Here is a 16,069-nt window from a genome sequence, read left to right as displayed (position 1 = left end):
TGAACAGTCTCAATCAAAAGAAGGGCTGGAAGTGTGGGGAAGAAAGTTCCAAGGTCTGACTGAGAGGTTACACAAAGAATGTATAATTTATACTTAAACGATTTAAGGGGTTGAAGTTGACTACCGTAAAAATAGGAATTGGCTGATGATGACAAAAGTCACCACAGGTGTACTAAGAAATACAAAAAGGAAAGCATGACGAATGTGGGCAAATGAGCATTAGTTTACTGAATCATCAATGTACTCTCAGTCAAAACAATTTATGATTGGAATAGTGATGAAAAGAATCTCTTAAAGGATGACTGAACTAGGTATCAAACTGCTCCAGATCCAAGAGGTATGGAGACATGGCACACAATTATCTAGTAATGTTAAAAATTTTTTTATTAATTATCAAAATTATAATGACAAAAGGTTTTACAATAAACATATTTGACAATGCTCCAAAATTAGATAATAGACAGAACTCACTTCCTTTTACCCTCTATATCTGCGTTACTCACCTGTACCTCTACCTGGCAGGTTACTTTATCCTCCAGTGCATCTTCTTGCTCTGTTGTTTGCTTCAATTTGAAGCCATAATCAAATCCTTCCCCATCCTCTGGCACCCCCAGCATATCATACCAAAGTTGTGCAGGTCCATAGCGCCACTCTGCAACTTTTGGTCTCATGTCCATTATATTATCAGTGTCACCAGTGGATTGAGAGAATTTGGACTCCACGGGGGCCATCATTGTAATCTGAAAGTTATAACAAGAAATGGCTTTATGAGTAATTGTGAATTAATAACTGACATTAAAGATTATATTTCTAAGGTATTAGCAATGGTTAATTAAATAGATCTAAATATTAATCAGCACATGTTCCTTCAAGCACGTTATGCTTTGTTTGAGTTCACTCTTTTGCCGCTTAAAAAATTTCTTATTCAAAAAATCCTTGCTCCATTCCTTCACTTGCTTCTGTATTGAACAGTATCATTACTATGCGATTTCAATATCCATCTCTGATCCGCTTTCCTCCTTCCTTTGAATTCACAGCCCTCCTCCTTAAATTTCTCTCTCTGTACAAATTCTTACATCCATTTCATGTGCACTCACTCAAATAGCATCTGAATTTAACTCTTCATTTGATTGGGCTTGATCAAATTCAATGCAATCCCAATGCTTCTGAGTGTCCCTCACCAACTATATTCACTTTAACTTGGAATTTACAACTGAACAGGAGTGTGGGAGCACCATCACATTGACCCAGCAGATTTGGCTTGCGCATACCAAACTCTCACTCTGATGAAATCAGCCTCAATGCCATGATCAGATGAAAGAGTAAACGTGACACCAAGATTCCTTCTTCCACTCTAAGCTATCCTCTATCACCCTATCTGAATGCAAAGAACTTAACATTATCATTGTCACGGAGCAACCTCTATTGACTTCACCCACTCAACAAACAAAATCTCCTCCAGCAACCACTTCTGCACCCCAAACCCAGAATTGTGTAATTTCACCCCACAAGACCACGTTCTGCTCTCCCACTGTTACTTCCATTAAAATTCCTCAATAAATTTAATGTCCTTGTTATAGTTGATATGGTAAATGATTCCATTTTCTGAAAGACTGAAGCCTACCTTATCCCAACTGCAAATTCCTCCAGCAACATACCTTCTTTAGCCATCAATTTTATCCAGACACATTTAAACATCATGTTAGTCTCTCCCAAGCTAAACTTCCAACCCCATTTCCTCCCAAAGAATAGTTACTTCCTTCTCTAAAATGTTCCCCACTTGCTACTGAAAACCTCATCCATACTTTTGTTATTTCTGGGCTCAACAGTTTCAATGGGCTTCTGGCTGGCTTCCCATCCAGCATATTCCTTAAACCATCCAAACCCCTTGGAACTCCTAAAAACCTCCACAATCATTGTTGACTTCTGGCTCCCCGGTATATCTACTGCAATGCATGTATGACAATATATGACTGCATTTTATATTTTGTATTGGAGCATAGAATTTCGAACAGTACAGCACAGGAACAGGTCCTTTGGCCCACAATGTCAGCACCGACCATGACGCCAAATTAAACTAATTCTACCTGTCTGTACCTGATCTGTATCCCTCCATTCATGCATCTGTCTGAACGCCTGTTAAACTTTGCTCTCATGTCTGCTTCTATCATCTGCCGTAGCAGCGCACTCCATGCTCCTGCCACTCTCAACGCAAAAAAAAACTTGCCTCATAAATCTCCTTTAAACTTTTCCCGCTCTTAAACCTTAAGCCTATGCCTTCTGGTATTTGACATTTCCACCCTGGGGAAATGACTCTGACTATCTACCCTATCTATGCCTCTCATAATTTTATAAACTTCTATCAGGTCACCCCTCAGCCTCTGATGCTCGAGAGCAAACAATCCAAGTTTGCCCAAACCCTCCAAGTTTGCCCAAACCCTCCTTATATCTAATACTCTCTAATCTACGCAACATCTTGATGAACCTCTTCTGCACCCACTCCAAAGCTTCCACATCCTCCCTGTAATGCAGTCCAGAACTGCATACAATATTCCAAATGTGGCCTAACCAAAGTTTTATACAGCTTCAACATTTCTTGCCAATTTTTATACTCAATGTCCCAACCGATGAAGGCAAGGATGATGTCACATCTAAATTATTGTATTTTATTGTTTCAAACTGCAAGAATAAATTAAAATTAAATGAACAAATGGAACTGAGAAAAACTGCTCATGCTCTGGGTTTTATCCTTAACATTGGGTGGACTTATCTCACAGGCTGCAAAAATGAAAGATATTTGTACTGTTACGGACTCAGTGAAAGTCCCTTTAAGATAGAGAGTGTGTGTGTATGTGTGTGTGGGGCGTGCTTACGTCAATAGAAGATAAAGGACGTAATGACGTTGTTGAAGAAGTAAGAAGAAGAAGAAGAAGGAGAGAGAGAGAAGGGAGAGAGACACCAGCCTGCTTGTTTTCTCTATCGATGGATGAGAAACAATAACTGTGTTTGCCACTGAAATCCATGTATGGAAGTTGGAAGTAATCCGGTGGAGTTCACTTTGTTGCTGACCTGTAGAAGGAAACAGGTATTTGTGTGTGGACGACCACGGTTCGGATGCTTTTCGGGGTGAGGAAGTCACTACCGAGTAAACACTGAAGTGTCGTTTGGGTTCCATCGTGGAACATTTGGATTTCGTATGTACTCTCTCTATGTTTTTCTACATCTACATCTTATCTTCAGACAACGGTGGTTGTTGAAGAAGCCCTTGCTCATGTTTCACCTTATGGCTTGCGGAACTGAACTTTAAGAACCATTCAGGAACTGGGAGTTTTGGACTTTGTCACACACACACACGAAGAGTTTAGTTTTGGGGTTAACGTTCGAGGTTTAACATTTTTGAATTCTAACATACTAACATTTTTACTTTTATTTTACGTATTATCATAAGTAGTGATTAATAAAATAGTTTTTAACACTAAATCATGCTCAGTGTGTTTCTTTTGTTGCTGGTTTGTGACAAAATTTTCTCAAACCAGGCCAATAGAATGGTCTAGGGGTATGATTCTCGCTTGGGGTGCGAGAGGTCCCGGGAATATCCCGGACGAGCCCCCAATTTTGTCACAAACCAGCAACAAAAGAAACACACTGAGCATGATTTAGTGTTAAAAACTATTTTATTAATCACTACTTATGATAATACGTAAAATAAAAGTAAAAATGTTAGTATGTTAGAATTCAAAAATGTTAAACCTCGAACGTTAACCCCAAAACTAAACTCTTCGTGTGTGTGTGTGACAAAGTCCAAAACTCCCAGTTCCTGAATGGTTCTTAAAGTTCAGTTCCGCAAGCCATAAGGTGAAACATGAGCAAGGGCTTCTTCAACAACCACCGTTGTCTGAAGATAAGATGTAGATGTAGAAAAACATAGAGAGAGTACATACGAAATCCAAATGTTCCACGATGGAACCCAAACGACACTTCAGTGTTTACTCGGTAGTGACTTCCTCACCCCGAAAAGCATCCGAACCGTGGTCGTCCACACACAAATACCTGTTTCCTTCTACAGGTCAGCAACAAAGTGAACTCCACCGGATTACTTCCAACTTCCATACATGGATTTCAGTGGCAAACACAGTTATTGTTTCTCATCCATCGATAGAGAAAACAAGCAGGCTGGTGTCTCTCTCCCTTCTCTCTCTCTCCTTCTTCTTCTTCTTACTTCTTCAACAACGTCATTACGTCCTTTATCTTCTATTGACGTAAGCACGCCCCACACACACATACACACACACTCTCTATCTTAAAGGGACTTTCACTGAGTCCGTAACAGTACCATCTTACAAAGATACACAAATTGGCAGTACTCAAGTTCTTGAGTCACAAAAACCAATAGTTTCAATTCGTCTGCATCCTCTTTGGATATTGGAACAAATCAATTGCTCTTGTTTCTCTCACCGTATAAAGAGAAAAGGAAAGGAAAAATATCTACAATAACCAAACCAATAAGTTCACATTTTGTTGCAATATCAGTAATCTAAGTCAAACAGACTAGAAAACTGTTGGTTCATTCCTGCAGCAGACACATGAGCAAATAATATAGATTTGCATAGCTGGGCAAGTGCAATATTGTCAGAAGTGCCATCTTTCAATTTTGTCCACTTACACAAATACAAGAAAAGACAGAGAAATACTACCTGCCCTCTTATCCAACATCAATGGCGCAGAAAACACAACTACAGTGTGTTATGCTGTCAATTATATCACCATTGTTTGCGTTCTGATGTACTTTGGGATACCCTTAAGCAGAAAACAATGTACAAATGTATAAATTCCTATGACCTATCATGTGGTAATTGCCTGTCATGAGAGCTGCATTGTTCAAGAATGCATCCCAGAGGCATACAGTCACGAGGGGTGAAATGGATAAGATTCTGAAAATGTACTTTATACTAATTATCACAAAGAGCTTTGTGTTATGTTTCACAAAATGGCACATACTTATCTAATTCAGATTTGAATTTGATGTGTTGATTACGTAATATTGTACAAGTATAGATGAATAATATATTAGATTATTCAAATACAGTTTCCCCAATGATAACATCTACTTATCAATAATTTGTATATTACACACTTCATCATCAGACAGGCACTGTTCAGGTGGTGGAGGGGCAGCATAGTGATATTCCCAGCCAGATTTTTGTTCCTTTGCTGTCTCTTCTCCATCTCCCTCCTGTGCTGGAGCTTCAGGCTGTGGCTCACGATGTTTCTTTTTCCTTTTCCTCCTAGCACTTCGCCAAACTGATGGGATATTTTTTCCAGGTCCAAACAGGCGCAAAAAACGTAACACCTGCAAGGTTAAGCAAAGCAATCTTGATTATATATCCCAAACAGCACTACAAAAAAATCAGAAAAAAATCATCTGAAAACCTGTCAACAGTTGGAATAAATGTATCTACTGAAACGTCCCTGCATAATCCAGGAGAGAAACATTATGTTCTCATACATCAACAGATCTGGGAGTTGTCAAAACTCATTAATTCACATAGTTGAGCCACATCATCTACAACTAGGTTTTAAGTGTGGCATTTACGAAAAAGAAAAAAAGGGAACACAAAGTCACTGAACAAAACGCTGCCTGTATTCAGCCAATCAAATACTCGTCCCCACCCAGATGCACCATAAATCCATAACTTCATGAATGACTGATGCCACCCAGACTCTCACAACTCTCCAGCATAAGACTGGAGACCAGTGGTGGAGAGCAGCTTTTAGAGAATTCCCTAGCATTACAGTGGGGGGAAAAACAAAAATCACTCAGTGGTGCTTACTCACCACGAACACCTCACAGCCCAACCCAACCCAACCCAAGGATAGAAAGTGCCAGTGAAATTGACCCCAAGCATCCAGCCAACTCTTTGCAGACAGACAGGGACAATAGGCAGTGGATGAGGTTCAGGAAGATTCAGCCCACTGATCTGCCACGCAACTTTTCTGATTCACATTACTGTGATATATTTAAAAGAGAAAGCAAAACTTAAGTTCCACTAACTGACATAATAGGAAATCCAAAAATGTAATACCCGAAAAATATTTTTTTCTACACTCAGAACCTGGCATAATAAACCCAAATAAACTTTAAGTTGAAAAGTTGTAACCTAATCAGCACTTATTTATGAATATATATTGGGTAAAGTAAATTTCCCATGGCATTGGTCAGGATAAGAGTAATCAGCATTTATCATGATTGGGACCCTAAGTTGTGTAATGAAATATGTAATCAGGGACCAATAATTTACAGTGACCAAGTGATGCTGCCTTTTTATTGCAAAGTATTAATGGGCATTAATTCTTCATGAGTGATGAGGAAAGATTAATAAGAAATCTTGAGGTTAAACATCCCTTGGGAGGTGGTGACCACAGAATTCCAGATGCAGTTTGAGGGTGAACACCACTGGACCAAAATCACTGACTTCAACTTAAATAAGGGCAATTATAATGATGTAAACTGCCGGAACCCAAAAACTTCCCAGTCCTCTGGCCAACTGCCAGCCCATGCCACTTTGTATTCTCTACTTTTCAATTTATCATTATCCTTGACCTTTGTTAATCACAGATGTGCCTCATTCTCATGGAATCCCTCTTTCTAATTAGGATGTATTTCTGCTGAGTGTTATGGACCAGCTGTTTGCATATCTGCAACAGTTCATCTTCTGACCCGTTTCTTAGCTTATTTTCTCAGTCCACCTTAACAGCTTCACCTTTATATCATTAAGTGAAGGACACTGCAAATATCCCTCAAATAACGGATGGGCTAATTTCAAATAACAGAGAGAACTTGTAAAAATCCTAATTACAAAGGGTAAAGTATTAGAGAAACTCAATGAGCTAAAAGGAGGACAAAGCAACAGGGCTCGATGGCCTGCAATCAAGAGTTTTAAAGGAAACGACTGCAGAGATAGCAGACCCATCGCTTTGAAAAAATTCAACCTCGCTAAATTCCGGGTCAGTATCAGAACATTTGAAAACAGCCAATGTAACTTCCTTCTTCAAAGAGAGAGGAAGACAGAAGGCAGAGAACTATTGGCCAGTTAGTTTAACATCTATTGTTGGCAAGATGCTTGAATTAATAATAAAAGAAATAACTAATCATTTAGGAAAGCAAAATATAATCAAACCTAGTCAACATGGTTTTATGAAAGGTAAATTATACTTGACAAATTTGCTTGAATTCTTTGAGGATGTGACAGGGAGATTTGATAGAAGGGAATTTGTAGATGTAGTGTATTTAGACTTCCAAAAGGCATTTGATAAGGTGCCACATAAGAGGCTGGTAAATTAAGGTACTGAAGGAAGTGTGTTAGCATGGATTGAAAACTGTCACAGTAAATGAGTTGGAATAAATGGGTCCTTTTCAGGCTGCAGTGATGCAACTGGTGGGGATCCCAAGGATACATTCCAGCATCTGCAGAAATTTTTTGTGTCTCCATACTTGGCTCTCAATTGTTTACTATTTAGATTAACAACCTGGAGGAAACAAAATGTAAGATTTTCAATTTTGCCAATGATATGAAGATAGGTGGAAGGATATGTTATGATGAGGACATTGTGATTCTACAACCAGATTTAACTAGATTGAGTTTGGGTGAAAATCTGGCACATGGAGCGTAATTTAGAGAAATGCGAGGTCATGCACTTTGGTAAGAGGAAACAAATAGTAAATTAACTAAATGGAGAAAGACTGCCAATGACTGAAGTTCAAAGGGATCCAAGTGTTCTAGTGCTTGAATCACAAAAAGTTAGCAGGCAGCTCTAACAAGTAGTTAAGAAGGCTTATTAGCCTTTACTATGAAGGAGTTGGAGTTTAAGAATAGGGAAATTATACAGTCATACAGGGTATTGGTGAGGCCAAACCTGGAATACCATCAGTTTTGGTCCCCTACATAAAAAAGCATTAGAGGATTCCAAAGGATATTTGCCGGGCTAATTCCTGGAGTGAGAATATTGTCTTATCAAGAGACAAGACAGTTTGGGTCTGTATTCCTTAGAATTTAAAAGAATGAGGGGTGACTTTATTCAAACGTACAAGGTCCCAAAGGGCCTTTACAAAGTAGATGGTGAAATGGCTTCATGAATGGGAGAGTCATGAACAAGGGCATAGCTACAGAATAAGGAGCAGGTGATTTAAAACTGAGGTGTGTAGAAGTTCCTATTCTCAGAGAATAATGAATCTCTGGAATTCTCTTGCTCTCGAGGGTAGTCGAGGCCAGACCATTAGGTATATTTAAGATGGAGGTGGAAAATATTTGAGAGATCTAGGAATTGAGGATTATGGGGAAATAGAACAGAAGAGAAGTTGAGGCAAGCATAGATCACCCATGATCTTATTGATCGGCAGGGCAGGCTTGAGTGGCCTGGTGGCCAACTCCTGCTCCTATTTTGTGTTCATTAATGATACCCTGGGGTTTAATTAAATTATGGTCATAAATTCTCAGAAAATTCAAAATTGGTCTTTACCAACATGTGTTGACTTAACTACATAGCTCATTGGATGCCAGGTAATGCTTTTCTTAATGATCTATCATGTTTCTGGATTCTGTGGTATATACCAGCTTTATTAATGTTTCAAAAGAGAACTACGTACATTTATCATGTTCATATATGGAAACATTCATGCCAGCAAAGAGCTCTGACTAAAGCATTGCTCTCCCAATATTCCTAAACCCAGGAATTTGCCCCTCCAACAATCCTATACTGCAGGTATGTATTTTAACATACATAATTAAATTTCACGACTTAATTTACGACATAATATCTAAATGAACAGTTTTTCACCTGTCCTGGCCGAAATTCTGGGAAGAGTTCTGTGACATTGGGCAACTGCTTGGTTGAATCACGCTGCATGATACCCGCCAGTGGCAATGTGAGTTTATCCTCCTTTTGAGATTCATTCTGCCTTATTCGTGGAACATGCCGATCAGTCTCAGACTCTGAATCAGAGGAACTGCTAAACTCAACCTTCTCTGAAGAGGACGAAGGAGCAATTATGGAAGGTAAAATAATCCCATCATTCTCATCAGCTACTGGACGAGGGAAAAGACCATCAGTAGCACGAGATCCTCCGACAGTACTGGAATTGAGTACTGCTGAATTTACCCCATTTGCTGGGAAAAAAAACAAAAGTTAAAAATAAGCAAATTACATTCTCCGCAGAACAGCATCATTATAGTAGACGGTTCACACTACACTGCTCTCCTGCACCTGGGGATTTTCCAATCACAGTGCTAATATACACCAGTTCTAAGTTTAAGAAATGTTTTCCCGATAAAGTAAATAAAAAAAAAGTCAATCTCAAAAGGATCATCCTGCATCCAGTCATTAGAATTCATACCTGTCAAGTATTGCTATAAATTGGATGAAGTGTTGCCCACAGTTACAGAGCTTGTTAAATCACTACATGGAAGGTCTTCTTCAATTACTGGCTATAGACAATGCACGATGGTTCCATATTACCAAAGAAATTGAGGTGGTCATGTGGCCCAATTCAAAATCATATTCCATCTATTTTTCTCTCTTTACATTACTCTCTTTTAAAGGAACTATTTACTCGTACTCACCACTTGATTCCTGTGAACCTCCCTCTTCTTTGCTTAATGGAGGAGGTGGTGGTGGAGGTGGCATGAGTTTTGAGTCCATGTCCTCATTGTCTGCATCATAGTCATCGTCGTCATTGTCTTCTGTGGCCAGCAAGAAAAATCCTTTAGTATACAATTCCAATTATGGAGATGCAGGTCTGATTTATTGAATGAGTTTTTTAATGCCTTAATTTAAGACTATTCTACTACAACAGTAAAATACTATTGATGCTGTAAATCTGAAATAAAAACAGAAAATGCTGGAAAACATCAGCATTACCAGCACCTTAATTACGAGAAATAGGTTGATAACCTTTCATCAGAACCCAAAAGAAACAGTAACTTCTTTGTTTTTTTTCTACAGATGCTGCCTGATTTGCTGAGTATTTCCAGCCTTTTCTGTTTTAAAGTTAAGAACATTAATATCATAGTTTTTCATCAACCGTCAAAAATGAAACTTTTGTAATATATGCTAATATCCCTGCAATACGTCCAACAAGTTAGTCTGATTGCAAGACCATGTTGGCAATGAGGAGAAAAATCACTGTACGGTGGCATAGTGGTTAAATTATCATACCAGGGACCTGAACTAACAAGCCAGAAATCGAAGTTCAAATCCCACTGCAGCAGCTGTGGAACTGAAGGTCAGATTAACAATCTAAAATTTGGAAAAACAGCTAGTCTTACCAATGATGACGACAACAAGAAGCTTTTGTTAAAACCCATCACAATCTTACGATATGTCTTGGTGCACTGGCAGGAAGGCCCATGAGGTGGTTGGGGGGGGGGGGGAGGGGGGGCACAGTGGTATACAGATGGGAGGATTTACCCTTTGAGTCCTCATTATTGACTCCAGACCTAATGAAGTTCCATGATGCCAGGTCAAAGATGGGCAAGGAAACTTCTCCTGATTACCATCTACCACTGTCCCTCAGCTCCTCAAATATTGAACAATGCTTGGAAGAAAAGAACAGGTGAAGATGCAATTTGATTGGGAATATCAATATCCATTCTGTGACATTGCTTTGACAACACTGCATTCAACAAAGGCATTGGGATCAGACAACATCCCAGAAGACTCATATTCTAGAACAAGCTGTGACTCTAACCAAGCTATTCCAGTACAATATTGGTATCTATCCAACAAAGATAAATCAAGAGCATGATTGAATATTCTCCACTTGTGCTCCAATGTGCAGGATCGAAAGAGGCTGCAGAGGGTTGTAGACTCAGCCAGTTCCATCACAGGCACAACCCTCCCCACCATCGAGGACATCTTCAAGAGGTAGTGTCTCAAGAAGGTGGCATCCATCATCAAGGACTCTCACCACCCTGGGCATGTCCTCTTCACGTTACTACCAACAGGGAGGTGGTACAGGAGCCTGAAGACCCACACTCAATGTTTCAGGAACAGCTTCTTCCCCTCCACCATGAGATTTCTGAACGGTCCATGAACACTACCTCGTTATTCCTCTTTTGCACTATTTATTTATTTTTGTAACTTATTGTAATTTTTACATCTTTATGTCTTGCACTGTACTACTGCTGCAAAACAACAGATTTCACAAGATACGTCAGTGAAGGTAAACCTGATTCTGATTGTCTGGAACAGTACAGTGCCAACAACTTTTAAGAAGCTCACTACAATGCAGAAAATTGCCCAGGTGCATCCTGATCATAAATAGCAACACAAGTCCAGCTAATACTGCCAAATCACTCTACTCTCAATTATAAAATTGATGAAAATTGTCATCGACAGTGCTATCAGATGGCACTTACTCATCAATAACCTACTCATCAATGCCCACTTTGGATTTTCCCAAGAACATTCCATTCCAACCTTAATCCAAACATGGACCAAGGGGCTGAATACCTCAGATGAGGCAAGGGTGACAGCCCTTGACATCAAGGCAGCATTTGTTCAGGTGTGGCATTTAGAAGCCCTGGTGAAGCTGAAACTGACACCCAAAAGCCTTTCTAATATTTACGAGGATAAGTCAGGAACCTGATGGAATACTCTCATTTGTTTGGATGAGTACAGTGCCAACAACTCTCAAGAAGCTCACTACAATGTGGAAAATTGCCCAGGTGTATCTGTTCATGAATAGCAATACAAATCCAATGCAATTAGTTACTGCCCAATCACTCTACTCTCAATCATCTACAAAAACATGAAAACTGTCATTGATCATGCTATCAAGTGACACTTACTCATCACACTATTACTTGTCACACTATTCAAGACAAAGTACCTTCTGGATTGGCATCCTACCCACCAGGCTAAATAGCCATTCCTTTCACTGCTATCGTACCATAGCTGTGTATGTACCTTCTTCAAAATTCGGAACAGTTACTCATGTAGACTATACAAACAGCACCTCCTAAATCCACCACCTCCACCACCAAGGAGGACAAGGGCAGTAAGTTCATCTCCAAATCATACAACTGATTTGGAAACATACTACCAGTCCTTCATCATTGCTAGGTTTAAATCCTCCAATTCCCTTCTCAAACTCACTGCTGGAGTATCTTCAACAGAAAGATTTCAATGGTTCAAGAAGTCAGTTCACTACCATCTTCTCAAGGGCAATTAGAGATGGGCAATAAATCCTAGCCTTGCCAGTGACACCTCAGATCCCAAAATACAAATAAAAAAAGCTGAAAAAATGCAAAATGTTTAAGTATTTGTCGTCACAGATGCCTATATTCAAAATAAAACCAATTAGATGTTTTTCCTAACATCAATCTCACCAGTATCGTTTCCTGTAACTGATGACATTAACACACATCTTCCATTCTGTGTTCAATATGTATCTATTGTATCACACAAGACTGAAATAGTAGCAGTCCTGTATTAATTTTTCAGTATTATCAGCATTATTTTTGCAAGTTAAAGGTCAGCGTTAATCATTCATCCTTGTATTAATCTGTTAATATATGTATAGAATTGTCCAGTTTACCCAGTTTCCTTAGAGGTTGAAGATTCCCCATCACTTGACGGTATCTGCGGGTCTCATCCTCTGCTACCTCATTAATATCTGAGTAATCAATGGCATCATCTTTACTTTGAATCCAGCCTAAATAGAACAAGATAATTATTAATTTCTTCAAATAAGTGCTAGCCCAGAGTAAGAATAACATGCAACAGCTCTGGCCTTGTTTGTGGATCAATAACATTTGCATTTATACAGGGCCACGGCTTTTCACAGAAGCACAAACAAATCATGGACACCAGGCCAACATGAGGAGATTAGGAGGGATGATCAAAAGAAGTGGATCTTACAGTCTTAAAGGACACGGAAATAGGAAGAGATGGCTGAAGTCACAATGGCAATGACACTACAGCTGGAGATGGTGCAAGACATGCAACAGGCCAGAATAAGAGGAACGGTGAGTTCAGTGAGGATAGCATTAGAATGATTGAGTCTGGAAGCAAGAGAGCTTCAGCAGCAAGTGGATTGAATTAAAGTAGAATCTAACTAATGTTCAGTGATGAAAATGGACAGTCACTTTGCATTAGTGTAAAGCAGAACTGGAAGCTTTTCCATTTGAATTGGTAATAGCTGTGCATCCTAGTAAATGACCACCATTTACACACTTTATTGGAATGCTGGGTGGCATTTACGTAGCACCCTTGTTTGCTAGAAACATCATTCCATGGCCATTCTTGATTGCTGAACGTACATTCCCATCATTGGATTTAGCGTAAAAGTGCAAATACTTGAAAGGATGTTAAAAGAGATGGAGAGGTGGTGGCTTAAAGGATGTTAAAAGAGGTGGAGAGGTGGTGGCTTTGAGAGTGAATTCTATGGGAATAAGACCTATGACTAAAGGCACAGCCATTATCAGTGGATTTAAAAGAAATGGAAAAGTGCACAAAAACTCAGACTCAAAAGGGTTGTACCAAGGTAAACAGGGACAAGGCTATGATCATTAAAAATGCAAGATGAAAATCTTATAAAGTAGGGTAGCATAAATCATTCTAATAAGCAAGCTGCTGCAGGACAGGACATGAGGGACAGAGCTTTGGACAAGTTAGAGTTTGTGGAATTAAGAGTAATGCAAGACAAGCAAGGAAAGCATTGGAGGTGTAAAGGCTGTAAACATGGACAAAATTAGAAAATCTGCATTAATAAAAAATTACAATACAGCCCTCGAGTCTACCCTGTCATTCAGTAAGAGCACAGATGACCTGTCCTGTCACCTCAACTCCATTTCACAATCTTCCGAAGAAATTCCTCCTCTTTGCTGTCTCTATCTTGAAACGATGCCCGATAGCTCTAGAACCTCCCTGCATTCCTAAACCAGATGAAACATCCTCAACAACCTCACGGTATCTGGTAATCTCCTTCAAAATTATTTATGTCAGTGGTGTAGAGAAAAGGAGGTCACAGGAGTTGGAAGAGCAAAAAATACATATTAGAAAGTAAAGCAAGAAAAATTGTCAACAGTAAAATGGAGCAAAACCCAACAGGAATTTGAAGAATGTGACCGTCAGTCCAATATGAGTCAAAAAGAATATGAGCAGTAGGGTTCTGAAATTCCTTCAAGATAGTTTAGGAAGTTCAACAAGTGCATTCTTTAACAAAAATACATTACACACCCTCTGAATTGGTGCTCCCTTCATCAGACTCCTCTTCATTGGCTGTGATTTCCTTAATGAAGGTCCCGAGGCCCAATGTTCCCAAGCCATCGAGATGCTTTTTTGACTCCTGAGAGCAGACAGTGTACAAATTAGCCCTTCTTAAATGAATAAGTCACAGCTAGCCATCCATACAGCTACATCAACAAAATGAAAATGTTCCTTTGGATCCACAAGACATGCAGGAGCAGAAAATAATTACACGATGAAGGGAATGATTAAACTCCAAAAGCAAATGAACTTTTGAAGATCTTAATCCTGTTCTCTCCACTTCAATTATATGTTCACTCCTTCAGTTGCAAATGGAAGGCCTGTTGCAGTAATGACCCTAATCAATCCAGCAAAAAAATGTTTGAGAAATCAAATTAATCGAGAATGTGTCTTAACTCTGGGTGATTTCTGTTGACTTTTCCACCTCAAAAGCAGTGTTCCATAGCCAAAAATTACTCTATCCAATAACAGTTATTATCATGAAAGATAAATACAGTAAAACATATTTATAAATACCAAGAAATAATGTAATTACATTGAAAATTCCTTTGTAACACATGTTTCTACAAAATCTTTTTCAGATGGAGCAAGGATTTAGAGATCAGAAAGCAGAAAATGAGTAGTAAGGAAAGAAGTTTGGCCAGGATAGAGGTGTAGTCAAACTGAAATGTTTTTCGAAATAAAAACAAGGTACTTAAGTAAGGGAGTTCTCAAAAGCAATGCCTACTGGCTGAAAAGTAGCTGCTAATACTGGAATGGAAAAAATGTGGAACAGACTGATCTCAAGGAGTGAAAGGTGAATCAAATTTGGGAATTATTACTAAGTTATTTACTCATAATAATTCATGTATTATTTAATTCCACAATATTAATTACACTAAGAACAGATTGGATTTAATAGTAACAATTTCTGTCTGTCAGTAAACTTAATGTTAAGCATGTGTGCAATTATGGATTATATACATTCTATATTGCTATGATACAGAGATTATTCCAGATGAAGTGCGTACCTTGTCAAGAACACTGTCATCCTCCAATTGTCCATCTTCATTGATATTTCCAAACAGAAACCCAGTGAGAGAAAATGGGTGCTCGTGGTCCTCATCACTGTCTGAATCCGACATTTTCGAAGTCCTACCAATCTACTCTCAGGGAATAAGAGCAAAAATAAGTTTCCCTGAGCGCACCATTTCTTCAGCAGCACAACTCACGCTCATCTTGAATTATTAACATTAATGCAACTACTCACTCTAATATAGTGCCTTTCCTACCTTGAACACAATGAATATTGATCTTAAGTTGCTCGATCAGAAGTGCACAGTGGAGAAAAGACAATGTAGGTGGAATAGTGACCAGACTGAAAACTCATGATGTACAGGTAGTTCTGCTATAACATGAATTGGCTATAACATGATTGATGGATTAGGGTCGAATTGGCTATAATGCAATTTCGATTGGGAACTAGAAAATCACTTAAGAGTAACTTGGAAATTGACAAGCAAAAAAAAGCCACCTTGGGAAAGAAGTAGCATTCTTGGAAAAAAAAACTGTTTACATGTAACCTCCACACAGTAATCAAACAACATTATCTCTTAAAACACAAGCTGCTAGTTTCACTGTAGGCCATTGGAAATAGACAAGCAATCACCTCTAATGATACTTGGACAACAACACTCTTTTAAACAATGTATTATACAGCCTTTAGTATTTTTAGCTTGCAGTAACAAAATAAATTTATAGGCATTAAAAACACCTTTATTTTTGAAAATCCTGCGGGAAAATTATCTTTGTTATAGTCTGA

The 16,069-nt window shown here is 38.8% G+C and overlaps 1 protein-coding gene across 2 annotated transcripts in view; it reads right to left on the bottom strand.

The window, feature by feature from the left end:
• Positions 1–16,069, bottom strand: part of taf1 (TAF1 RNA polymerase II, TATA box binding protein (TBP)-associated factor) — an 89,542-nt gene that overhangs the window by 67,669 nt on the left and 5,804 nt on the right. For both annotated transcript variants that reach the window (XM_052021779.1, XM_052021780.1), the window contains exons 2-8: positions 15,279–15,410; positions 14,239–14,347; positions 12,596–12,712; positions 9,618–9,737; positions 8,836–9,164; positions 5,135–5,350; positions 504–740 (exon numbers count right to left, since the gene is read on the bottom strand). In XM_052021779.1, coding sequence (XP_051877739.1) covers positions 504–740; positions 5,135–5,350; positions 8,836–9,164; positions 9,618–9,737; positions 12,596–12,712; positions 14,239–14,347; positions 15,279–15,392 — 1,242 coding nt within the window. In that variant the 5' untranslated portion in view covers positions 15,393–15,410. The remainder of the gene's footprint in view (positions 1–503; positions 741–5,134; positions 5,351–8,835; positions 9,165–9,617; positions 9,738–12,595; positions 12,713–14,238; positions 14,348–15,278; positions 15,411–16,069) is intronic.

This window comes from Pristis pectinata, chromosome 8, assembly GCF_009764475.1.
Source record: "Pristis pectinata isolate sPriPec2 chromosome 8, sPriPec2.1.pri, whole genome shotgun sequence".
Lineage (NCBI taxonomy): Eukaryota > Metazoa > Chordata > Chondrichthyes > Rhinopristiformes > Pristidae > Pristis > Pristis pectinata.
Note: the sequence above shows the minus strand (reverse complement) of the source record. Positions and strands in the feature narration are given on the sequence as shown.